The sequence below is a fragment of the Jaculus jaculus genome, chromosome 1, assembly GCF_020740685.1.
Source record: "Jaculus jaculus isolate mJacJac1 chromosome 1, mJacJac1.mat.Y.cur, whole genome shotgun sequence".
Taxonomy (NCBI): Eukaryota; Metazoa; Chordata; class Mammalia; order Rodentia; family Dipodidae; genus Jaculus; species Jaculus jaculus.
Window position 1 is genome coordinate 305,703,752 of NC_059102.1, and position 27,057 is coordinate 305,730,808.

The window sequence follows — 27,057 nt, forward strand, 5'->3', positions numbered from 1 at the left end:
TTAGAGCCACTGAAGATGGAAAAAGAAGGCTACAACAACAGCAAGAAGGCCCAGGGCTTTAAGCAGGAGAGAAGCTGAGACACTGGATGATTTCTTCAGAGCCCGAGTCTTTAAGGGCTTCAGGATCCTTTGCTTCTGGGTGAGGATGGCATTCCTGGCTCCTTCCCATTGCCCAGGTCCAACTAGGCGGTACTGATAGGAGTTGCAGGGTCCAAAGTAGAGTTTCAGAACCAGTTTAGGATCTTTCAAAAAGAGAGAAACGAAGTCTGGCTTCACACCTATTTCTAAGGCAAGCTCATCCAGGTAGTCGATGTAATTGGTCTGCAATATCTGGCTCTGGCTTTCTCTAAACCTTCATAAAGAAAGAGAAAGACAGATTCACAAAATGCTCAAACTATATAAGAATATGGTATACTCATACCTGTTAAGAAAATAGAGGAATGAGTGGGTGAAGGAATAAAAGAGTTTTGAATGAATCTCAGCTTTTGTCCTACCAGAAGGTCCATATCTCAAAATCAGAGAAAGCTACAAAATGAATAGATAGGAGTTCGTAGAAACTCTAGGGTTGTAACAATATGGATAACTGTGGTTATAGTTTAGTTTTTTTTTTTTTTTTTTTTTTTTGATTTTCCAAGGTAGGGTCTCATTGTATCCCAGGCTGACCTGGAATTCACTCTGTAATCTCAGGGTGGCCTCGAACTCACAGCAATCCTCCTACCTCTGCCTCCCGAGTGCTGGGATTAAAGGCGTGCGCCACCATGCCCGGCTTAGTTTAGTATTTTAAAAGCCGCTGTAAATCTCCAAATATACAACTCAGGATTGCTGCAGAGATTCCTGAGATGACATAGCTAGTGTCTGCTGCAGAAGGAATGCTTAGTATTCACTCTGTTAAATTACTAAAGTCCCCTGCAGTCTGGTTGGCATGCTCTAGATGCTCACTAAATGTTAGTTGAATTGGAATTTGAACATGAGCTAACTCCTTATACCAGATATAAGGCCTCCTGGTCAACTTTCCAAGGGTACTTGATCACTGTTGAATCCTGTTTCAGCGCAACAAAAATTCAAGGACAAATCCTTGAATGTTAACATAGGAACTCCTTCCTGATTTATTTTGAAGGGAACATGCAGTTAGATTTCCAGGAATCCTTGGGCTATTGTCACCACTACTGCCTAATCACATTCCCTTGAATGTTTGTGGTCAGAGAACTTGTGAAATCTCACAGAGTATCTTATAAAATACAAATGAAATTAACCTGAGGAAAAATGTTCTGACTTGGTACAACTTTGAATAACACAATTTCATTGTTCTTAATATGGAATGTACAAGTATCTCTAAGAAGGGTATCAAAATGCAAATTCCCAGTCTCATACACAGAGCTGGCTTGTAGCCCAGAATTGCCTTAGTAACAGCTAGGACTTTCCTACAGGTATTGAGATCACTGTACTTTGCAAAACACTGCTATATGTAACCAATTTGTTTAGAAAACATGCTTACAGGTCAATTCTTTTTTTATTCCTTTTGATAATGTCCTCCATCATAGTCTTCTCTGAGGGCAAGCCACATAAGCCTACAAAAAAAAAAAAAAAAAAGTTTGGCTTAAATAGTGAGTTTGATTCAATATAATTACTTTAATAATTGTTTTCTAAAATTAATCTCTGGCCATTTAATCATGTTATACTAGGAAGGGCTACTGTGATTTTCAACTCCAAGGGCAAGATTGCCATCATGTTATATGTACCTGATGCAGACCACAGAGCAAAGTCAGTGACACAGAAGAGGGAGAGGGGACAAAGAAGAGAAGCCAGGGGCTGGAGCAATGGCTTAGTGGTTAAGGCATTTGTCTGCAAAGCTAAGGGACTTAGGTTTGATTCCCCAGGACCCATGTTAGCCAGATGCACAAGGGGGTGCATGTGTCTGGAGTTTGTTTGCAGTGGCTGGATGCCCTGCTATGCCCATTCTCTCTCTCTTTCTTCCTCTTTCTCTGTCAAATAAATAAAAAGAAAATATTTTTTAAAAAAGAGAGAAGCAAGCATGCTTTAGAAGCCTGGAAGCTCTGCCCAGTGGGTTGAGTTCTATCTGGAGAGTGACAAGAACTTGAAGAATATTTTGCAGGAGGTGACAAGATTGGATTTGCCTTCTGGAGAGATCAGTTTTGCTACTGAATTTGGGAAGATTTGCTCAAGGGAGATGAACCCATAGTCAGGGAGAACAGGTAAAGATGCTGTTGAAATAAACCCGGTGGGAGACGAGAGTGGTCCTATGTAAGGAAGGGCAGTGGATGCAGAGCAATTAGACCAGTACACAAGCTGTTGTGTGTTGGGTACCATTTCCTGTGCTTAAGTGTCCCATGAGCTTCAAAGGTAGAAAATGGTCAAATTCCACTCATGCAACATCTTAGATTCAAGTAGTCCAAAGCTAGGTTGTTGCTAGCAGAGACCTTCCTACCTTTACTTTCAGCATGGCCATATACTCAGTCTCCAATGCTAGAGACCTTCATTATTCTCTTTTCCTACATTGAACCAACCATTAAAGTCCTGCTAGTTTTATCCTTAACTATTTCTCTCATGTTTGTTCTCGTTTCTGCCTTGCCTCCCTGCTCTGGTCCAGGCTGCAACATATTTTAGCACAGACAAGCGTAACAGTCTTCTCGGTGGTCTTTGGGCTATTATTGCCTTTCAAGTCTGTATCCACTCTACTGCTGCAATCATCACCTTAAATGCACATCGGACAGTGCCCATCTTTGAGCATGCCTTCTCTTTGGTGCCTGTGGCTTAAGAGTTTCCTGAAACACAGTTTCTAGTTCCTCAGGTCAGACTTAATCATTAGTTCCTAAATTTCTGTCATGTGATTCTTATGTACATCCAAATTAGGGGAGAACTGATTTACATTTTTTTCTCTTTTCTTCTTCTTTCCATTCTCTTTTTCTTTTCTTTTCCTTTCTTCTCTTCTCTCTCTCTCTCTCTCTCTTCCTTTTTTTTTTTTTTTCATTATACTGTATATCTCTGGCTATAGGCTGGAACTTTCTATGTATCCCAGGCTGGTCTTGAACTCTTGGCCATGCTCCTGTCTCTCTCTGCATGGGCATTACAATCTTTAATCCTTTTAAAGTAGAGATGAGATGATATTAGGAGTAGGAAACCAGTTGGGCTACCATGAGAATCTATCTCCCTCCTTCCTGCCACAAAGCACTATACCTGACAATACGCTTACATTATAATCCAGGTCCTTAGCTTAGCATACAGAGTTTTTTTTTGTGTCCTGCCTGCTTCTTCTCTACAATTAATCTTTCCTTTCCTCTCCACCTCATGCATCATCTCTAGCAGTGTCATGTAGTGTAGCTCTCCACATGCATCCTGCCTCTGCACTATTGCTCAGGATATTCCTTTTCTGCACCTGAGAAGCTCAGGTGTCCAGGAAGTTTTCCTTAACCACATGCCTTCCCACAACCTTCCCCTGCTAATAGCATGCATGTTGCTCCTCCATCACAGCATCAACCAGGGAATGTTAAAAACGACTTGTTTAAATTTCCTTCTAACTTATCAGGTCCAGGCATATACTTATCAGGTCTAGGTGATGCATGAATGTTTGTCATACAGAACTGAACCTTAGAAGCAGGGAAGTAATCTTTCTGAGGAGGGCAGAATGCTGCAGAGGAAACCTTTCGATGATTTTCATGCCTTTATGAGATTAGGTGGCCCACTCACCTTTGAAAACCCTTGTCACCCAGCGTGCCTGAAGTTCAACAGTTGGGAAAATGGAACCTAGAGGCTGGATGAGACCAATACACACAAGGGTTGGCTTTTCCAGTTGAGGCGGGAACATGAATTTATAAAGCAAGACCATGTTATTTTCCACTTTAACAAGTGAATCTTCAAGGAAAGGAAAAGAGAAAGTATATCCCGTGGCAAAGATAATGACATCAATGTTCTCCTCCACTGTTCCGTCCTCAAAAATGACAGCAGTCTCTGTGAGCTCTTTCACTCTTGTTTTCACCTTGATGGCTCCATAAAGTATCCGGCTTGGAAGATCATCATTTAGTACAGGTTCCTTCATAAGGTATCTGCAACCCACAGAAAGAGAAAACAGAGGATCTTAGACTGAGAAATCTTGAATCCTTGTGGTACTTGTAGGAGTGGCTCTGGAAACAAAGGAGTCTCCCAAATATACACAAAATTCTATTTCAGCTAGATGGCATGCCCCAACCCTTGCTATCTGAAATTATTCTAGTGTTGCTAGTAACTTTCCTCAATAAACAAAGGAAAACATGCAGATGATATTAAGAAAAAGGTGTATCAAAGATGGAAGCATCCCCAAGGGCTTAGATAAAATGCCAGCACCTATGGCTAACCTCGGAGTTTGCTGGTCATTATTACCTCACCAGTACTCTCACTGCTTCTTATGTAATCTAGCTTTTATAACCATGCTGTTTCATTTCATGTCTGTCTGATCATAGGTAAGGAAGGGCATGCACTTTAAATTAGCAATGTGATCTACTATGGGATCAATGTGAAAATTAATGCATAAAATTATATTTGTTGATATATGTTGATCCATGGAAAGCCTATTTATGATAGCATGACTGTTGGAGCAAACACTGCTTTTATTGCTACAGTTCTTGATTTGTGAGGTACTGTCTTTTTTTAAAATATATATTTATTTGACAAAAAGAGAAAGAAGCAGTGAGAGAGAGAGAGAATGAGAATGGATATGCTAGGGCCTCTAGTCACTGCAAACAAACCCCAGACACACATGCCACCTTTTGCATTTGCCTTCATGGTACTGGGGAATCCAACCTGGGTCCTTTGGATTCACAGGCAAGCACCTTAACTGCTAAGCCATCTCTCCAGCCCTATTATCCCTCTACAATACATGGTTCATTTTTCAAATGCATTGCATCTCAGAATACAGCAATAACATGGCTTCTGTTATAAGATTCTGAATTTAAGAGAAGGAGATTGTTATCAACTAAAGAAAAATAAGCCACCATAATGTTTATTAATGCTTACAATATCAATGGTGTGTAACTTTGGGTTAAACAAATATTTGTTTTTTGGCAAAGAGAATGGAATGAGTTCTCAAAAGCTGTCCATGGGAACAGCCTTCATTGTGTATAGAATTATAAAAAGCATAACTGGAAAGATGGAGAGTTATGAGCTTCTCACACTGCTCTGTGCAGGGCATACTCTCCTCAAGCTGCCATGTTGGTTATCTTGGGGGTGGGTGCATGTTAGAAAGTTCTTCCACCAATCCAAATTTTCTATCTGGAATAGCTTATAAGTATTATGCAATATTTTCCTAAGTATTTTTACATGTGGTATGAATGTGGAATTTAAATTCCAGGGCTTATATAATATATATACTTAAAATTATGTATTTTATTTTATTTATTTGAAAGAGAGATAGAAAGAGGGATATATATATATATATACATATATATATATGTATATATGTATATATATGTGTATATCTATCTATCTATCTATTTATCTATCTATATAGAGAGGGAGAGAGACAGAGAGAGAAGAGAATGGGTACACCAGGGCCTTCAGCCACTGTAAACAAACTCCAGACACATGCATCACCTTGTGTGCCTGGCTTACGTAGGTCCTAGAGAATCAAACCTGGGTCCTTTGGCTTCATAGGCAAACACCTTAACTGCCAAGCCATCTCTCCAGGCAATAATATATATATATATATATATATATATATATATATATATATACTTTCATGTTATAGTACCACATTAGAAATGAAAAGAGAGGCACTTCTGACAACCCTTGCTGACCAATGAGTGTACCATAGAAAAGAGAAATAACTTTACTTGTTTTGAGGCTCAAGACCGTAATTCTCATGGTTGAACCATTGGCTTATCTGTTGTTCCATCATCCATTTGACAACCATGCGTGGCAGGACATTTCGGAGCATGGAGCTAAACCTAGTGTGGAACACCATGTCCCAAGGATAGCCATCTTTGGAAATGCGGCTCATGACCCAAGACCCTTGTCTGGTGCTGACAAATACCTGGAAAACAAAAGGGAATGTAGTAAGGACCTCAGAGAGGCTGATAAAGTCATCTCATTTTGCACTAAATACCCCAGAATCACTTATTTATAGCACTTGGAAGAGTTTTGAGTGTCATCAGTAGTACCACCATCTGCATTGAGAAACTTCTCAAACCACAAATGAGAATAGTACTCATCTATGATCATAGACATCCATATCTAGAGAGTGATTAGATGGGTAAACAACATATCTATTTAGCTAAACAACAAACAAACAAACACCAGGGCTTTGATCCCTTTGGGGGACTCTTTTGTACAGAAGATATGTAATGTGTTCAGTGGCAATTGGCTGAGTTTCCACTTAAAAAACAATTGTCCTCAGGCTGGAGAGATGGCTTAGTGGTTAAGGCATTTGCCTACAAAGCCAAAGGATCCTGGCTCAATTCTCCAAGCCCCAAGTAAGCCAGATGCACAAGGGGGCGTATGCATCTGGGGTTCGTTTGCAGTGGCTGGAGGCCCTAGCACCCCATTCTCTCTCTGCCTGCCTCTCTCAAATAAATAAAATATATTTAAAAAATTGGGCTGGAGAGATAGCTTAGTGGTTAAGTGCTTGCCTGTGAAGCCTAAGGACCCCAGTTCGAGGCTCGGTTCCCCAGGTCCCACGTTAGCCAGATGCACAAGGGGGCGCACGCGTCTGGAGTTCGTTTGCAGAGGCTGGAAGCCCTGGCGCGCCCATTCTCTCTCTCTCCCTCTATCTGTCTTTCTTTCTGTGTCTGTTGCTCTCAAATAAATAAATAAAAAATGAACAAAAAATATTTAAAAAAATATATTTAAAAAATTGTCCTCAAAGTGAAGTTCTCCTTTTTATAGTTCTTTGGTAACTGTCATGAAGGGGTACCCAGTGGCTTTTGCACTGAGACAAGTGCAACAAAATCCTGAGATCTTCATGGAGACATGAGAAAATTGCAGCATCAATCCACCAGTATTTCCCGTGTTTGGAGTTGAGGTTGACTGCTCCTTGAGAGTTTCTTCCCACCTCTCCTCACCTTGCCCACCCAAGGCTGGCACCTTTTTGTTTTTTCTTTTGTTTTTGGGTTTTTTGAGGTACAGTCTCACTCTAGTCCAGGCTGGCTGACTAGTCTCAGGGTGGCCTCGAGCTCCTACCTCTGCCTCCCGAGTACTGGGATTAAAGGCATGCACCACCATGACTGGCTCTAGCACCTTTCTTTGACAGTGCTAGTGAATCATCACAATCTGATTGGCCACATACACATGCATGTCCTTGGGACATGTGACCATATGGAATGGCCACAAACACATGCATGTCCTTGCATCCATGTGACCACTGTGGAATGGACACACAGGTATGGATCTGTATATCTCTGGGGGCTAAATTATCTTCCCCCATGCTTGTGACCACAGTTAAAAGCCTCTGTGCTTGTGCCATAGCTCCTCTATTTCTCTACAAGCGCACATCTGAGTTTCTTTTCAGATTTTTTTTTTTTTTAATCTTGGGTAAGATTTACCTGGTTTTCACAATAAACATTTAAATCTCTTTTAAAGTTTATTTTTTTTCTACTTATTCCATCAGTTGTCCAAATGCCTAATTCAACTTCTCATGTTTTTACATATCATTTTATTAGTTTTGTTGTTTAAGGCTGTCCTTTATAAATAAGATTCACTTACAAGGGATCCAACACACTTAAAAGGTTACGATCATGGACTTCACGTTCCTAGCCTCAATACTTACTGTGTTTGTGTGCTTTGGTGAGTTATTGGCAACCCCCTCTGCCTCCTTTTCTCCTTATTTAAAATAGAGGTAATAGTAAATAAATAGTAAAATAAATAGTAAAATGGAGGTCATAGTAAAATGTAGGGCTTAAAGTTTTGAAAAGTGAAAACTGACTTACTTTTCAAAGAAATATATATATATATTTGGTGCTGTGACTTGTTATGTTCTCAGGCTTGGCTCTAAGCAATACTGATGAGTGAACCTGAAATGTTCCACTATAACCCCTCATTCACCTACAGGGAAAGTACCAAGTTTGTTTTTCACATTTGCTACTAGACATCACAAGCTCTCAGAGTATAACATTTAGGGAGGAAAGTTTGATATTTATTCACTATTTTTTTGAGGCAAATTCTCACTGTGTAGTCCAGGTTAGCCTCAGGCTTGTGATCCTACTACCTCAGCCTTCCAAGTGCTGGGATTATGGGGATGTACCATGAAACCCAGCATGGCAGGAAGCCTATTGAGAGGGACTGCTATGGGAAAGGACTCTTTGCCTTGGTCTGCCCTAGAAGGGACTTATTTTCTGACACGCCTGACCATCTTGGTTAACATGATCTCCATCTTGCACCATTTGAGTCTTTTAGTTCAGCTAGTGCCACCTCTGAGCAGGTATAAAGATGGCTTAAGAGAGCAGCTAAATATCTGCGGTCTTGGTTATGAGTCTTACTATCTAGTCTTCTTCTCATGATACTTGGGTACATGAGGATTATTTTACTTCAAATTTTATTCACATAAACACTGAATTTCTAAAAGGAGTTCCTGGAAATATAAATGGGTCAGCTTCTTATTAAAAACTATACCCTTTGTATCAGAAATAGTTGTGCTGGGTGTGGTGGCACACACCTTTATTCCCAGCTTTTGGGAGGCAGAAGTAGGAGGATCTTTGTGAGTTCAAAGCCAGCCTGAGAATACAGAGTGAGTTCCAAGTCAGCCTGGGTGAGAGTGAGATGCTGTCTTGAAAACAAATAAACAAAACAAAACAAAAATACAAAAGAAAAGAAACAAACAAAGAAATATCTAGTTGACAGTTCCTATTTATTAAATGGGAGCCACAACCCAGAGAAGTGAAATGGTTCATTCTAGTATATGTGGCTGGTTAGTAGCAGAGCTGAGAGTTAAACTCTCTCTTTGACTTGTAGATTTTCTATGATATGACAGTGGGAAGCTTCCCATGGGTCATGGAGCTTTGATTGTACAATTGGGTGCTCCAATTGTGGCCCCCACCCCAAAGTGCAGGATAAGTAGAGCATCCCACCTGAGCAGCTTTCTTACTCAGTTCAGAGGCAATATCTGAGGCTGAGTTTCCTATTCCAATCACCAGGATGCGTTTTCCCTCAAATCCAACTGGGTGCTTATATTGGCGGCTATGGAAATACTGGCCTTTGAATCTCTCAATACCTTTAAGGGAAGAAGGGAGGGCTGTGAACTTCCAAGTTAGCAATATATCAAATTAATTTTGAGAAAGCTACATTGTCTGTCATTCCTTTTTGGACATCAGTCATTTGCTTTTTCTTATCTTTTCTTACAGAAGTTATAATTGTCAACAGTCAAATTCAAGTACAAAAAAATCACAGAAGAAATATTGGGTATTGTGCACATGAGAAGCTAAATACAGAGGCTACAAGATATGTATTTATCATTGGTAAACAAATGGCTTTGATGCATAGACCAAGGTCTGAGGCCAACTTGTGGCTGCTTGTTATTCTATTTTTGGTTGTCTAATGACACTGTAATTTCACATAGTATATATCATTATGAATATTTTGCATGCTATTATCACAATTGTACAACAATGAGAATGATAGTTATCATTTCACAAAAGTAAATGAAAATACATTAAAACCAGGCAGGCACAGAGAAGTCACACATTAAGTCAGTAACCTTCTGATGATTAATCACTCTACTCCTCTTTGTGTCCTTCCTGGTTAGCCACTTTCACACTTCCCAGGAATTCATGACCTTATTAGAATATTTCTCTGTCTTTGGGGTGGAGTTCTCTTATAGAACCGTTTGATCATTTGTTCTTGAAATGAGGTCCCTTGGCTAGCAGCACCAGCAAACCCAAAGCCTTGTGCCAGGCAAACAGAATCAGAACCAGAAATCCTGGGATGTGAACCAACAACTTGCGTTTTTGAAGATCATCTAGGTCATTCTGTTTGGGGTACATGGCTTTAGAATAGTAGGGCTCTGTCGTGAATGCGTATCAAAATCACCTGAATAAACTGCTGTTTTCTAACTGGGCATTGGAATCTCTGAGGGAAGTGCTCCAGGCCTCAGGGCTGTAGAGGCCCCAAGGGTGATTATCCTGGGAGGCCTGAACTATGCCTCCTCACTGTCAGGTGCTCTCCTGACATCCCTGGGAAGGAAGTGCACCAGGAGGGAAGGGCCGGGGGCAACAGGACAACTGGCTATATTTTTGAAGCCCCCCTCCATCCCTCTTTCTAGTACCCCCTACCTGATGGAAAAGTATCCAAAGTTGTAACAAATTTACATGGGCTTAGCAGGATAGAAAGACACCAAGAAGGCACATAGCTCAAAAGACCACTAACAAAGAACTGCCTTTTGTGAGAACTCTCTGAATTTATATGAAAAAATTAGTGGCACTGGAAGAAATTAGAAGAGTTATCTCTCAAGACTCAAAGAGACCAAAATAAATGATTATGATGTTCAGAGCTTTACATTTTTTCCAACTCTACTCCAATCTTACTATTTTTCCCCTGCCTGATGATGACCCAAACTGAATGTGAGGTTCCGGGAAACCTACTCGAACACCCAGACACCCGCCTCACCTGGAAATGATGTCAATGGGATATGGGGCTGGATGTGATGGCCACTGCAAACCATCACCGCGTCAAAGACAGCGCACTGCTCCTTGCCGTTGTTCTGAGTACAAACCTCCCACTGGCCAGAGGATGAGAAATCTGGGCGTCTTTTCACACTAAGGACTGTTGTCTTGAACAAACACAAAGTCATCATTAATTACTCTAGCATTGCTCAGGGCTAGCGAAGTAGGGATGGGGAGGGTGTAATGCGTAACACATTTAGTTTTCTTTTGAGTTCATTTATAGGCACTGAGGGCAAAGTCTGCCAAATGTGCCCGTCTTATTTTTGGGTGGGCAGCACTTAGGACAAGCTGCTTTGTGCAAAAGGGCTGACTCAGCTGCGGGAACCAGTGTGTTAAGGGATCTAAGTAGTGAATAAGGACTCCAGGGAGAAAAGAGATGGAAGGATACAAAATATCTACCAGTCACTCAAGTGATTCCACAGAGAGCATTTGTCAAGACACTTTTCTCTGTCCACCTCTGTGGACTGTATCAGAGAAACCATTTCACACAAAGCACTTTATAGACTGCCTGGTGTATTAGCCCTTAGCTGAATGATTGCTGCTAGTTTCCATATAGCTCATGACCTCATCTGGATGAAATAACATATTGGCTAATTCTTTAAAATGCAGTCTAGCATACAATAAGCAAAGCCAATAGATTACCCACAGAATGGGAGAAAATATTTGTGGGTTGTCCAACTGATAGAGGCCTAATCTCTAGAATCTACAAAGAACTCAAAAATCTAAACAGTAAGAAGTCAAACACCCCACTCACAAAATGGGGCAAAGAGCTGAACAGGCAGTTCACAGAGGAACAAACACAAATGGCAAATACACACTTAAGAAAATGTTCATCATCCCTAATCATCAGAGAAATACAAATTAAAATAACTATGAGATTCCATCTTACCCCAATAAGGACAGCAAACATCAAAAAATCAAATGAAAATAAATGCTGGGGAGGATGTGGAGAAGTAGAAACACTCATCCACTGTTGGTGGGAATGTAGGATGGTACAACCACTTTGGAAAGCAATATGGAGACTCCTGAAAAGGCTGACTATAGAGATACCAACAGACCCAGTTATTCCCTTACTGGGCATTTACCCTAAAACCTTAAAACTACAGGCCAGAGAGATTTGCTCAACCATCTTTGTAGCAGCTCAATTCGTAATAGCTAAGAGCTGGAATCAATCCAGATGACCATCACTAGAAGAATGAATCACGAAGATGTGGTATATCTACACAATGGAATTCTATACAGCAGTAAGAAAAAATGATACAAATAAATTTGAGGAAAAATGGTTGAGCCTAGAACAGATCATTCTCAGTGAACTTACCCAATCACAGAAAAAAAAAAAAAAAAAAATCGCCACATAGTCTCAGTCACCTACAGCACCTAACCTTAATCTACCCAAGATACCTTACATACCCAGCAAGCATCTCATGGACTAGACACTAGGATGGAGGGGGAGGGAGAGGAGGGCATCGAAGGGGTGGGAAACACTAATCTAGACCCAAATGGCAATGGTACCATAAAATTCTACTTCCTAAAAGGCAGACCAAATGGCTGAACCTTCACCAGGCCCTTACAGGAAACAGCTAAACCACAAGACACTGGAGAGGGTAGGATGAAGTCTAACTGTGGTGGTTTGATTCAGGTGTCCCCCATAAACTTAGGTGTTCTGAATGCTAGCTCCCCAGCTAATGGATATTTGGGAATTAATGCCTCCTGGAGGGAGTATATTGTTGGGGGCGGGCTTAAGGGCTTTATAGCCAGTTTCCCCATGCCAGTGTTTGGCACACCCTCCTGTTGCTGTGGTCCAGCTTATGTTGGCCAGGGGGTGATGTCCACCTTCTGCTCATGCCATCGTTTTCCCCTGCCATCGTGAAGCTTCCCCTTGAGCCTGCAAGCCAAAATAAACCTCTTTTTCCCAGAAGCTACTCTTGGTTGGGTGATTTCTAACAGCAATGCGAACCGGACTGCAACACTAACCTAAATCTTCTACATCTTCTCTTCCTCCCTCTCCCCACCCCCTCTCTTTCTCTCCTCCCTAACTCTTGTATATTAGTTATCTTTTTCCTTATTTTCTTAGTGGGCACTGACCTGTAACTCCCAGTACCAGCATGAGGCTATCATCCACAATGAGCTTTTGATCAAAGAAACCTACAAGGTTTCCCAAAAGAATGACAGATTTCTGTCAGAACACGTGATGGCCCATCAAAGATGAGTGGTAAGACCCTATTGCTGAAGACACCATATGCAGCTGACAGGTAAAATGGAACAGCATGGCTGGAAGCCAGGAGAGAGTCAGTCCCCAGACAGTCAGCATGTCTAGTGCCAGAAGGTGCTACATGGGCGACTGGGGGAAATGACCAATATCTTTCCAAGCAACTCATGGTCTAACCTACTTAGCAACAAATAACCTGTTGTGATGCCCACACAAGTGCAATAGTGGCACACAGCCATGGTGGGGAACCAACTGCTCTTGATTTGGCTAGCTGATCCCCTCAGTGGTGCGGGACCCATAGCTGGAGCTGGGAAACAAGTCAGAACCATATCCAAACATAAGCCCGCTCTCCAATATCAAGCTACCATCAATTCTGGGGTACAAGAGGGCCTACACCTATTAAACTCTGTATTAAAAAAGTAAGGGTTATCTCATTTGTCCTGGTGCTAACTTCCTCTCCATTGGAGATTCTGCTTCTCTTTTTCAGATAGATGCAGATCCTAAGGAGTGAGCCACCCCATCATACCTCAAAAAGGCCCTGACTGAAACTAAGGAAAATTGGCAAAACAAGCAAAGGTGCTGTTTTCCTGATAAACCAGATACCAGCACAAGGGGTCAGGAGACCAACACAAAGAAAAATCAACTCCTATCAAATCAGAGAGCCAGAGCTCCAGAGGCCTCCAATACCTCATCACTGAAGCAGACCAAAAATGAATCCAACATAGCTCAGGGAAATTTTGCGAAAGAGGGAGCAGAAAGTATGTCAGAGTCACATGTTGGGTCATGATCTGCAGAGACATTTATCATACTAATAAATGTGGGCTAACTCCACAATGCACGACCCATTTACATCAACAAGGAGGGGCCATTGGGGAGGGGGTAGGTCACAGATGAGCTTAATAATGGTACCAAACTGCCTGAATTTGCTGAATCGAAACTAATAAAAAAATATAAAAAATGCAGTCTAGAGGTATCTTACAAAGTGTTCATAAATGTTTCACCTCTGTTGTATTGAAGTGATATCAAGTGGAAATAAAGCTTGCTACATTTCTAGAGGACATGACATGCCACTCCTATTTGAAAGTATTGAAGTCTTCTATATATGTGCTATGGTTTGGAAAAGTGTCCCCCATGGCACTTTTGGGAGATGGAACTTTTAAGAGATGGGGTTTAGTGGAGGAGGTTAGGTCATGGGGCGTGTGCCCTTGAGGGGCATTTTAAAACTGACCCCACTCCTGCTCGCCAGCTGTCATGACCCGATCAGATTTGTTCTACCGTGCACTCTCCTCCACACTGTACTGCCTTGACACAGGCCCAAAGTCAGTGAGGCCACATGACCATGAACTTGGAATTCTGAGACTGTGATCCATAAACACCCTTTATTCTTTTCAAGTTTACTTACTTGAAAAGTATGTCACAGTTTCTGAAAGGTGATTAAACACAATATGGCTTTGAAGTTTTCAGATGCTTTTCAACATACTAAATTAGGGAATTTTAAAGGTCTCTTAATTTATAAATGCATATGTGCTAAATGTGTAAAGCTTGCAAAAGGACTTGCAAGTATACAATTTTCAGTGGAGAGTAAAGATTTTAGATGTATAGATCAGAGTGATATATTAGCCAAGGTTATGTAAATCCTTGCTATTCAAAATGTGGTTTGAGGACCATCTCTTTACCGTTATCCACAGCTTGTCAGACATTTAGGATCTCAGAACTCTCCATATGCTTAATCAGTCCCAATCTACAATTTATACATATTGACGTATAAGCAGTGAAGTAGACTACATTGTCACTTAAGCAACAAGGCCCTTTACAGTTTGTCTCTTACTGAGTTGAGCCCTTACATCTGTGATGTATCAACTCAGAAATGAAAAAGAGTTTTCCCAATTCCCTCCACCATCCAGAAAACAGCAGCAGCAGCACAGTGAACAAGAGAAATAACTCCTTTGCAACTTTAGCATAATATTTACAAGAATAGGAAAAATAAGTCACAATTAATAAGAGGGCATTATATATGTTAGGTAGGTTGATAGCTAAATCTATGAACACCTACCAAAGGCTCTAAAATAAAGAACCTATTATTCACAGGATGGGCCCACCACAAATTGGGGAAAATCACATTAGGCAAAACTGAAAATTGTAAAAATATTATTTGCAAATACAGACTTCCTTCAAAATCAGCTTAAATTAACACAATATAAACCTGATACATGCAAAGCTAGAAGTACTAAGAAAATGAAGTATGTTAAAAATAAGCCTTACTGGCTGCATCTTCAGATCCTGAACTCTGAGATGCAGACCTGGTACACCAGATTTCCTCTTTTCCTTTCTTTCTACCCAATAAAACTTTGCTTCACCAAGAAAAAAAAAAAGCCTTACTAATAGTTACTTATTCAGGAATGTAATTTCAAATTTCTGTGTAGTCATTGTTTTCACAGTGAGGGTCATTGACACATTACAACATATTTAATAAGAACATTGCTTCCTTTTTCAACTTTAGTTATTTATTTTAAATATATATTTTGTTTATTTATTTATTTGAGACCGAGAAAGAAGCAGAGGGAGAGAGAGAGAGAGAGAGAGAGAGAGAGAGAGAGAGAGAGAGAGAGAGAAAGAAGGAAAGAAAGAGGGAGAGAGAGAGAATGGGTATGCCAGGGCCTCCAGTCACTGCAAACTAACTCCAGGTGCATGCACCCCCTTGTGCATCTGGCTTAAGTGGGTCCTAGAGAATCAAACCAGGATCCTCTGGCTTTGCAGGCAAATTCCTTAACTGCTAAGCCATCTCTTCAGCCCTATTTGTTTATTTTAAAGACAGATAAACTGATATATAAAGAGAATTGGTGTGCCAGGACCTTAGCCACTGAAATTGAACTCCAGAAGCTTGCACCACTTAATGGGCATGTGAGACCTTATGTTTGCCTCATCTTTTGTGTATATGGCTTATGTGGGATCTGCAGAGTTGAACATTGGTCCTTAGGCTTTGGAGGTAAACATGTTAACTGCTAAGCCATTTCTCCAGCCCAGAATATTGTTTCTTCTTATTATTTTTTGAGAAAGCACAGGAAAAGATAATTCTAAGTATACTTCAAAATGATCTGATTATTTTTATGTTGCTAGAGATTACAACCAGAAAACAGTTGGCAAAAATAGTTACCACAGGCTTCTGAAATGAAGTAGAAAATTATTTAGCACATATCTAAGAAATACATTCTAGAATGATGTTGAAAAGGAATACTTTGATTTTGTTGCATTTGTTGTCCTTTCAAGAGATAAGAGGCTAGGATCAATGCAATTGAAGTTCCAGTGTGCCTTCACCGTCAATATTATCATCACCCCAACTTCCAGTTTTAACAGATGTTTTTCCCTTCTGTTCATGTACACCATCTGTCATAACTGGAGGAATGACACTTTTTGGGGGGCTCAATATTATATTCTTTCCTTTCAATAAATGCATAAAAGTGGGATAACTTTTTAAAATTTGTTTCAACACCAGGATACCTTTCCTATTTAAATATCAACTGAACTTATATAGAGAAATCAATTTTCCATGAAAATACAGTACCTGAAACTGAATATACTTTAGAAGATCAAACTTTTTGGCGAAAATCCTGAAGTATTCCAGGAGTTTAGAATTGTGCAGGAAGTTTGGGAAATCTTCAGGCATTGGGAAATCACTGAAGCAGGACATTTCTTTGCTGGTGTTGGTGATGACAGATTGGTAGATACTTGCTCTACCGTCTTCCACATTTTCCTAAAGGAGCAAGTGAAACTATTAGTGTTTTTCATGCATTTCAACAATTCCTTGGATTCCATCTTCCTGCCTCTGACTCCCCAGTGGTGTGATTTTCTTTCTAGCTGGGACATGGCTGGAATGCCTGAGTGATGGGTGCCACATAGGTCCATCATGCTGTGTAATGGAATCTGTTTGTTACCTGCTTAAGTTGCTCACTCAAAGTGCCATTGGCGTGGGTGGAGGCAATTCTTTTAGCACATTGCAAGAACACTTAGCATCTCAGACTTTTACCTGTTTAATATCAGTTGTTTATGAACCAGTTGCCTTCCCAAATTTCCCACCCTCAGGGAGGCTTCGTAGATCCTCTATGTGGTAGTTTGAATAGATAGTCTCCAGTATATTTAGTGTTTCATTAGTTTGTAGTTTGTATCTGCAGACCTGGCTGGAGGTGATGTCACTGGGCTGGTCTTAAGGTATGGTGATGGGTTTGGGATTTCAATCTAAAGATATGAAAAGTTTGCCTAGCTGGAGTTCTTGAAATGTGCTGTGCTGTGTGGCTTTTGGCTTTTAGGCTTGTGCTTCTCTCTCTCTGCTTGGACCTGTGAGAGCAGGCCAGCTTCTTCTGCCATTATGGAACTTCCCCTGGATCCATAAGCTTCAATAAATCCCTTCCTCCATAATTGTGCCTTGTCTGGAAGTTCATCTCAGCAAACCTGAAGCTGTCTGCAACAGAAGTTGGTACCAGGTATGGGGTGAGATGAACCTGACCATGTGGGTGTTGGTCTTTTGGAACTTTTGTTTTGGAGGAATGAGCATGGACTTGGTGCTTGCAACTGAAGATGCCTCCTGGAGTGGTGTGCCAAGTTTTATGGACTATTCTGATGAGAGTTTGAGAAAGTACTGAACTTTAAGGATTGGCTTATGAACTTTCTAAGGGGAAGGAAAGACTGCAGAGGATTTTGTTGGAACTGGGCTACTGGCATAAGGGCTGGCTGTGTTCTGCTGCCCAGGCCTAGAGAGTTTGAGCAAGGTTAAATTTATTCTATAAAATATTAAAAAAAATACAAAAACAAGGGCTGGAGAGATGGCTTAGTAGTTGAAACACTTGCCTGCAGAGCCAAAGGACCCAGGTTTGATTCCCCAGGGCCCATGTAAGCCAGATGCAGAAGGTGGCACATGCATCTGGAGTTTATTTGCAGTGGCTGGATGGCCTGGTGTACCACTGTCTTTTTATGTCTCAAATAAATAAATAAAATAAAATATTTACAAAAAAATCCCCCAAATAAATAAATTTGTTATGGACTAAAGTGTGGTATGGCTTTTGGCTTGTGTTTCTTCTCTCTTTCTCGGCTTGGTCCTGTGAAGGCGGGCCATCTTCTTCTGCCATTATAGAACTTCGCCTGGATTTCTGAGCTTCAATAAAAATTTCTTCCTCCATAACTGTACCTGGTCTGGAAGTTCATCTCAGCAAACCTGAATCTGACTGCTGCACTCTACTTCTTAAGAACTCATAAATTCTGGGACATTGAGCAAAAAACATAATAGAAAATTTAAGGTCATATAAGTGCTTTTGGGAGTAGGGAGTTTCCACACCTTGATTTGAATCTTTCCATCTTTACTTTGTGTTATTTATTTTCTAATCAAGCTTCTTCAGGTGATTAAGATGAGTTGTACCAATTAAATCTTAAATTTTACTTTATTTATTTATTTTTCTTGGTTTTTCAAGGTAGGGTCTTGCTCTACCCTAGGCTGACTTGGAATTCACTCTGTAGTCTCAGGGTTGTCTTGAACTCATGGCTATCCTTCTGCCTCTGCCACTGCTGGGATTAAAGGTGTGTGCCACCACACTTGACCTAAATTTATTTATTCATTTATGAATTTTGGTTTTTCAAGGTAGGGTCTTGCTCTAGCTCAAGCTGACCTAGATTCACTATGGAGTCTTAGGGTGGCCTCAAACTCACAGCATCTTCCTATCTCTGCCTCCTGAGTGCTGGGATTAAAGGCATGCACTACTATACCTGGCTTAAACTTTATTTTTAATGTTATCCAGTGTATGTGGGTGAAACCAACACCCCTTGTGCTATGACTGAGATTCTCATTCTTCTAAAGCAGTGTTTTGCATCATGTGCTTAATGCTAAATCATGAGAATAGTCACATTTTGATGATATGGAGGCTGTGAAATCAGCATATATATGTCAAAGAGGCTTTTATAGAACATTTAAATAATGGTTTCCAAGAATTCCTCAACAGATGCCTCTGCATGTGCAGAAACCAAGGCACAGTCCAGAGAAGTGGTAGTCTCTGGGGCTGGGAAGATGGCTACATGGGCAGAGTGCTTGCTGTGTAAGCATGAGAGCCTGAATTCAGATTTCCAGAGCTGTGGAAAATGTTAGGTGTGTTATCCCAGCACTCAGGAGGCAGAAACAAGAGGATCCCTGGGTCAAGTTGGTTAGGTATTCTAGCTGAATAGCGAGCTCCAGGTTAATTGAGAGACCCATGTCTCAAAAGAAAAACAAGGTGGAGAGTGATAGAGGAAGGTACTTGTTATTGATGGCTAGTGCTCATGTGCAAACACTGCACATACAGTCTCTCTCACACATATGTGCCCACACACATACAAATATGCATACCTTTAAGCCAAAAAGACAAAAAATGGGATGGTAGCTTGGTTTTAATTCTGCATTAGGGTGGGTGTAAAGATATAGAGGGTTTGTAGGCAGAAGCTGAGGATGAGGAGGATGTGTGGGTGTGTGGGCCACCCTGGGCAGGGGTGGGGAGGCAGAAAGGTCACTTGTAACACAGCAAGCACTTCAAAATAATAACAACAACAACAAAAAAATAAGAGGTAGTCTAGACTAGAAAAAGGAGCTTAGTTTCTTAGAGTGAGGTGGGACTTTGAATCCATCTATTTTTCTAAATTTTCTTGAATTTTATTTTGAGAGAGAGAGAGAGAGAGAGAGAGAGAGAGAGAGAGAGACAGAGAGAGAGGGAGAGAGAGAATGGGCATGGTAGGACCTTCAGCAGCTGCAAACCCTTTTTCTTTAAAGAGAGAAGTCTGGACCAGTAAGCACTGACATCTGGACCTGAGCTTCAGTCCCCTCCTCTATGAGAGGGGTATATGAGGTGTTGGTAGTGTGGTCTGTTGTTACTAAGGACATGAAAGCCTTGCACAGCTATTACAGCTCACAGCAGTACCAAAGGTTACCTAGGCAGCTTCAAATAGCAGACCCAGCACACTTGTTATTACACATGAGTTTTCTGACATTTTTCTATACATGAGGTTGCATGTGATCTCAATGAGTTAAAAAAAGCAAAATTATATATATGTGATTTATTGTCTATTATCCAAGATAAATGCTCTCTATGTATTTGGACTCTCACTGTCCTAATTTCAAGAGTTATCAACATCAACATGATGCTTCATTCATAATGTCTTTTAAGAGAAACATTCAGAATTCTTGCTAAAATAGGCCTATTATTATTATTATTATTATTATTATTATTATTATTATTAGTTTTCTAAGGTAGAGTCTCATTCTAGCCCAGGCTGTGAATTTACTATAAATTCTCAGGGTGGCCTTCCAAGTGCTGGGATTAAAGCTGTGTGCCACTATGCCTGGGTAGTAGGCTTATTTTCAAATATACCTTTCTCTCATGTCCTCTCTCTCTTCTATTTATTTATTTATTTTTGGTTTTTCAAGGTAGAGTTTTGCTCTAGCTCAGGCTGACCTGGAATTCACTATGTAGTCTCAGATTGGCCTTGAACTCATGGTGCTCCTCCTATCTCTTCCTCTCAAGTGCTGGGATTAAAGGCATGGGCTACCACACCCAACCATTTATTTATTTTTCTGTTCATTCATGCTTGAGATAGGATTTCTTTCATGAGCATTGTGTTTGAGTTTTATGAACCAGAATAAAAACATGAATGACATTGTTACAGTTAAGAAAAAGGGAGTCAAAGTAGAGTACACAGGCTTTTTTGGGTTGTTAGTATTTACTGTGCTGTTAACTAAAAGTAAATATAGAGGGCAGGGGAGATGGCTCAGTTGTCAAAGGTGCTTGCTTGCAAAACCTGCAGGCCTGGGCTTGATTCCCCAATGTCCCATGTAAAACCAGATGCACAAAGTGGCACATGTGTCTGGAGTTCATCTGTAGACGCAGGAGGCCCTGGCGTGCCCATTCTCTCTGTTTCTCTCCTCTGTCCATCAAAAATAAATATAATGAATAAAAGTAAGCATATAATCCCAAAGGAGTTTTCAATAGACTTTTGTGGGCTTTCTGATTTATACATGGGGATGTGATTATCTGAGCTTTAGATGAAGAGGTAACAGTGTTTTTATTTTAAAAAATATTAGTTATTTATTTGACAGAGAAAGAGGGAAAGGGAGAGGAGGAGGAGGAGGAGGAGGAGGAGGAGGAGGAGGAGGAGGAGAGAGAGAGTGAGCGAGCATGGGCATGCCAGGGCCTCCAGCCACTGCAAATGAACTCCAGACGCATGCACCCCCTTGTGCATCTGGCTAACGTGGGTCCTTGGGAATTGAACCTGGGTCCTTTGACTTTGCAGACAAACAGCTTAACTGCTAAGCCATCCCTCCAGCCCTGGTGTTTTTCATTTTTAAATACTAGCTTCAAATTGCATGATACTACAGTTATACTGATATATAAGCTTTCTTTTTTTCGTGGTTGTTGGAACAAGACTGAACAGAATGTTCTTGGCAAGACTGAACGCTTGAGAGTTTCTTTTCCAACCAGAGTCTCAAAATGGGAAATCTTTCATTAAGCAAAGAAACACTTTTTTTCTCCTCAAGATCACACTGAGCAAACGAAGTTCCTAGAGTCATGCCAACTGGGTTGATCCCTAACTTCACCACTTTTAATGGCTTTGCAAACACAGACAAATTACATAAGCCAGTTCCTCCATTTTTCTCTGTAACCAGAGACTTGTTAATAACTCCAACATCAATGAGGCTTTCCTGAGATGAGATAAAGTGCTTACTACAAACTTGGCTCAAAATATGTGAAAAGTAAATGTTTTCCTCTCCCACTATTGTAATAGGCCACTAGAGTTAAACAAAGCCAAATGTTAAGACATTTTCAAGGCTCAATAAATTGGGTTTAAAGATAGCTGGACTCTATATTGGCTTAATTGTCAGGGGCACTTGAGAATAAGAAATGATTCTGACTTCTATTAACTTTAGGGGCAGGTCAAAACTGTCCTTGGGTTTTACTTGTATAGTCTACCAGAGAGTAGCAATGACAGTGTAGTTCTTTTTCTGAAGAGCAAGTGATAGTCATTACTGTGAGTTTCAGTGGTAGACAGACGTTTTTTGTTTTTTTCAGCTAGGACTCAGATTTGCTATGTAGTGGAGGATGACTTTGAATCTTGATCCTCCTGACTCACCCTCCTAAGTGGTGTGATTACAGGTGTGTCCCATTACACCTGGTTCCTGAGGTGGAACTCAAGGCTTCGTGTATGCCAGGCAAGCACTCTACCCACTGAGCCACATTCCCAAGATGGCACTTTTTAAAAAAGTTATATCTGGCTGGGAGTGGCAGAATGAATGCTTGTCTCATATGTATGAGGCCTTGTCTGTGTTTCATCTCCAACCATACTCAAAAAAAAAAAAAAAAAACAAGTGTTATTTAGTTGGCTGAAGTGAGTAGATATTTTATGTTTATGTATTTGGACAAATTTAGGTAAAACTGGCACAACTTTCCTAGAGTTATAAAGCAAAGCTGATTAATATTGATTAATCAAATGCTCATCTTGCCTGGCCTTGTATTGGGAGTTAGGGATAGGATGTGAACAGTACATTCCAGTTTTCTTTTAACTTTATTTTTATTTATTCGAGAGGGAGAGGCAAAGAGAGGGAGAGAGAGAATGGCGCATCAGGTCCTCCAGCCACTGCAAACGAACTCCAGATACATGCTCCTCCTTGTGTACCTGGCTTATGTGGGTTCTGGGGAATCGAACCAAGGTCCTTTGGCTTTGCAGGCAAATGCCTTAACTGCTAAGCCATCCCTCCAGGCCCACATTCCAGTTTTTATCTTCTTGGAGCTTATTTTATGTTGACTTAAAATGCGCATGGGCCTCAAGGCAGGAAATTGAATACAAGGAAGAAGAGAGTCCTTGCTGTCCTCTAGACAGACAGGGAGACAGAACTACAACCACCATGTTTACTTAAAAGACAGTTATGGCCTGAAGAGATCTTCATATAAAACGAAAATAGTCATTTTCTTATGAGTAGAATTTGTTATAGTTTACTTGTTTAAGATATAATTTTGTGTTAATTTTTTCTTAATTTGCATTGTTTAGGCTATCAGAGCCATGTATAACAAAGCAAAGTTAGTTCAGAGAACAGTGGTTTTGAAATGAGGATCTTTTGAGCATGGGCTGATTCAAAGTTTATCTTTGACTCCATAAGCATAAAGGAGTGATGAAAATTAAACCAAGTTTAAAGAAGATTACAAGGGCTAATATTTAAGCTATTCAAGGGAACAAACCTATCAGGTAGAAACAGATTCACTTATTACAAGTATGAAATACAAAAAGTTGAAAATTAATCTTTTTCATTATGAAGCATCATTATCTTGACACTACCAGTCATACTTCATTCTCATGCACAGTTACTCTAGAAAATTGGAAGTAAAAGGGTATGATGCCTTTAAAAAATATTTTATCATTCTATCTTTTCACTCTATGTCTTTCTGTTCCATTACTTGAAATAAATGTGTTTTTTTTTTTCTTCCTTGATCTATAGCTAGAGGGAAAAATTATGGTCCCGAAATCTGTCAGAGGAGCAGTTGTATTAGAATTCAGGGGAACTTCAAAAAATTTAAAATCTGATTTGGTATGTGTAGCACCTAGATGTCTGTATTTTATTTTATTTTTTAAATATTTTTAAAATTTATTTTTATTTATTTATTTGCAAGGAGAGAGAGAGAGAGAGAGAGAGAGAGAGAGAGAGAGAGAGAGAGAGAGATGGAGGGAGGAGAATGGGCATGCCAGGGCCTCCAGTCACTGCAAACAAACTCCAGACACATGTGCCCCTGTGCATCTGCCTTACATGGGTCCTGGGGAATTGAACCTGGGTCCTTAGGCTTTGCAGGCATATGCCTTAACTGCTAAGCCATCTCTCCAGCCATGAATTTTATTTTTTATTTATAACTTTTATATATGAACATACTATAGTTTGACAGTATTCCTGGCCAGTTACTTTTTTGTCCCCTCTCTTTCATACCCCCACCTACTGAGGACCCTCTTTCAAGTTGGTCCTTCCTCTGTTTTGTTGTCTCATTCCTTTTGTCCACCTCTGTCCTCCATGTCACAATGCTGGTGGGCTCAGGACAATGCAGGTCTAGTGGTGATATCAGTAACTACCATGGAGTCATGAATGCACCCATTGCTAAGCTTCCAATCTCAATATGAATCATTAATGGGTGAAAAATTCTCTTCCATATGGGGGGGAAGCATGATGGTGAATTCACTTATCTGTTCTCAATATTATGGCCAATTCTAACTAAGACTTAACACATCAATTAATCGTGATAGGAAAGATAGCTATTCTTGGCTTTGTAGTAAGTCGTGTAGAAGGTTTTTATGGGGACAATATATAAGACAGTAACTATATAAACGTTAGCTTGCATTTTATTAATCACTTTATTCTAGGGGAGCTGGTGTATCTACACCAAGTACAATGCAACTCATAGTGTCAGTAGACCAGTAGGTCACAAATTTGTTGAGGGAAGTGATTGTGTGTGATTCATTCTTCATTGTCTAGTGAAGTGATCTTGAAAAACATATTTTGAGAAAATAAATTAATTTTAAATACCAGATCTTAGTAGACTTATAGTTTTAGAGACAAAATGGCATTTCAGATTGATTCTAGAGGAAAGAGACCAGAACAAGAAGGCATTTACAGACTAGTACATGAAGCTTTAATTGAAACAGAAGATATGTTACTGGGAAAGAGAAAGTCCATGTATTAAAAAAAATCAGAAAAGGAGCTATGTATTAATTTTCTGGTGAAGACAAGGTATCTGGAACAGTAAAGGAGGCAGAGGAAGTTAATGGCTGAAGAAAAATTATTTTTTCCTTTCCTAATACTTCAGTAAGATTAAGTGTGAGGGTTAGGAATCACACAGACTTTCATTTTTGTTATTTTTGGTGCAAGTTATATATCTCAAACCTTAGTTTCCTACCCATATGTCAGTGAGAATCAGGCCTACTTCCCGAGGGCATTATGAAGAATAATGATGTGCACCTTTTCTGAAGAACTGTTAAATATAAGAAACATTACCTACCCTGCTTGTGTTCCAAAAATGACACTAGGGGGTGCTAGAGAATGTGCTGGAAGTTTCCAGCACCAAGTTGGCCTTGGTATACATATTTAAATTTTTGTTTTTTAACGCCTCAGGACTGTATGTATTAAGTGATCCCAGAAGGATTGTGTGTGAACCTGAGAACAAATCACAGCTCATTTTGGACAATAGAGTTGTGAAGATCAGAGTTTCCCTGGACAAGCATGGCGGTGCCCAGCACTACAATCAGGCTATCCTTTGCCTGACACTCTAGTCTCCCAGCCTCCAAACGCCCAGTGGCTACCTGTGCAACTTTGCTTATTGTGTGCTTCACGCTGCAGGGAGATAGTTTTTGAGTCATGTAGGCCTGGGTTTGAATGTAACATTGGCTCTCAGTTAACCTTCTTCATTTTCTACTTATCTATAAAATATATAGATCTTATTAGGAGCTAATTTGTTAAACTCTATTATGAGTCAAGAACTATTATAAATTCTTTTTATAAATATTTATTTATTTGAGAGTGACAGACAGAGAGATAAAGAGGGAGGGAGAGAGATAGAGAGAGAGAGAGAGAATGGGCGCATCAGGGTCTCGATGCGCCACTGCAAATGAACTCCAGATGCATGAGCAACCTTTTGCCTCTGGCTACTGTGGGTACTAGGGAATTGAGCCTCAAATCAGGGTCCTAAAGCTTCACAGGCAAGCACTTAGTTGCTAAGCCATCTCGCCAGTCCCCATTCTAAATTCTTTATGTGTTTTATTTCCTTTAATTTTCAAATCAATACTAAAAGAAAACTCTATGCTTTTGTCACTATTCCTAATACAACTGAGTACATTGAGACACAGAGATAAAAATAACTTGCTCAAGATCTCAAAGCAGGGAAGGGGCAAGCTACTAGCCTGTTCAACATAGCAAGGAAAAATTATAAATCTTTGTAGTTCTCCATGTATTTGTATAGTTTTAATAAAATTCCAGAGGACAGCTAGCATTATGGAAATTTGGGTATGATGAATAGAATGAATTTAATTAATAGAATCTCACAGTAATTATTTTCAGTATACTCAGTAATGCTCAGCAAACAAATGTTTACTTGTCAGAGGAAAATAAAGTCAGAAGTGATGCAGGTATATTTGCTAAAGAAATACTTGGCTCAATTATTGGAATATAAAGGATGCCTTGAAAGGACTGTCCATTACATTTTATAAAATGTTTTCTACTATTAGTATATCCTCTAGTATATCAGAGAAGGACAAAAATATGGACAATATGTCAACTGCTCGGTACAAAAGAGATTTTTATTTTTACATGCCTGGGTTGTCTACTTGGATTGGCATACTATTGACCTGAGGAGAAATGCCAACCTATGAACTTAGTTTCTGTATAGCTTTACTAATAAATAAAAAGACAATCGAACTAAAATTCCCGAAGAAACCTCTCAATAAGGCCCATCAGTAGCTACGAGTCATCTTGAAATAGCAGCATAATCTATCAACAAGTGAGACCAATGTCACTTACTTTGAACCTCCACAGCCCTCCGATATCTTCAGTCCTTTCAAAGCAGGTGGGCTCAAGCCCCTCATCCACACAGCACTTCAGAGAGATCAGGCCACTGACCCCTGCTCCAATCACTGCCACTTTCTTTGCCATTGTCTCCTGTCAAGGAGTCTACAAGCCAGTACTGCTCACCTGGGAAAAAAGTAAGAGGATCCTATGGTGTGGTCAGGTAAGTAGTTTTAAACACTGTATCAGTAGTAATTTAATAAGTGGCACTAATTGAATAAACTATCTCATTATTCAAATCCTGGTCTCTTTCTTCCTTTCCAGAAGCTTGACCTCTTATGGACTTGACTTGCAGACTTGTTTGCAAGGTCTGGTTTGACATTAAAAAGCACCTCATTACCAGAGAAACCTTTATCCCTGAAGATAGACTAAAAGATTGAATCCTCAACAGGAGCATGGGGAGAGCACCTGATAAGAAGGGCCCTGGAGAGAATAGGATAAAGTCTAACCTTAATTTTTCTTTTTAAGCTCTATAATTTACAGGACCAGAATGAGGTTGCTACCCACAGTGATTTGTTGGTTGGAGAGACCTATGAGGCTCCTCCCCACCCCCGGCCAAAAAAATAGCTTTCTATCAAAGCTCTTGATTACCCACCTGAGGCAAAAGGTAA

At 40.1% G+C, this 27,057-nt stretch overlaps 1 protein-coding gene across 1 annotated transcript; it reads right to left on the reverse strand.

Moving 5' to 3' along the window:
• On the reverse strand, positions 1-26,536 carry Fmo2 (flavin containing dimethylaniline monoxygenase 2). The gene is made up of 8 exons (XM_004658794.2): positions 26,402-26,536; positions 16,412-16,600; positions 10,585-10,747; positions 9,051-9,193; positions 5,823-6,022; positions 3,706-4,061; positions 1,496-1,568; positions 1-352 (listed from the first exon to the last, which is right to left on the reverse strand). Exons 1-8 carry the CDS (start codon positions 26,531-26,533, stop codon positions 1-3), a joined length of 1,608 nt encoding a protein of 535 aa, XP_004658851.2. The 5' UTR covers positions 26,534-26,536.
• Positions 26,537-27,057: the final 521 nt, after the last annotated feature.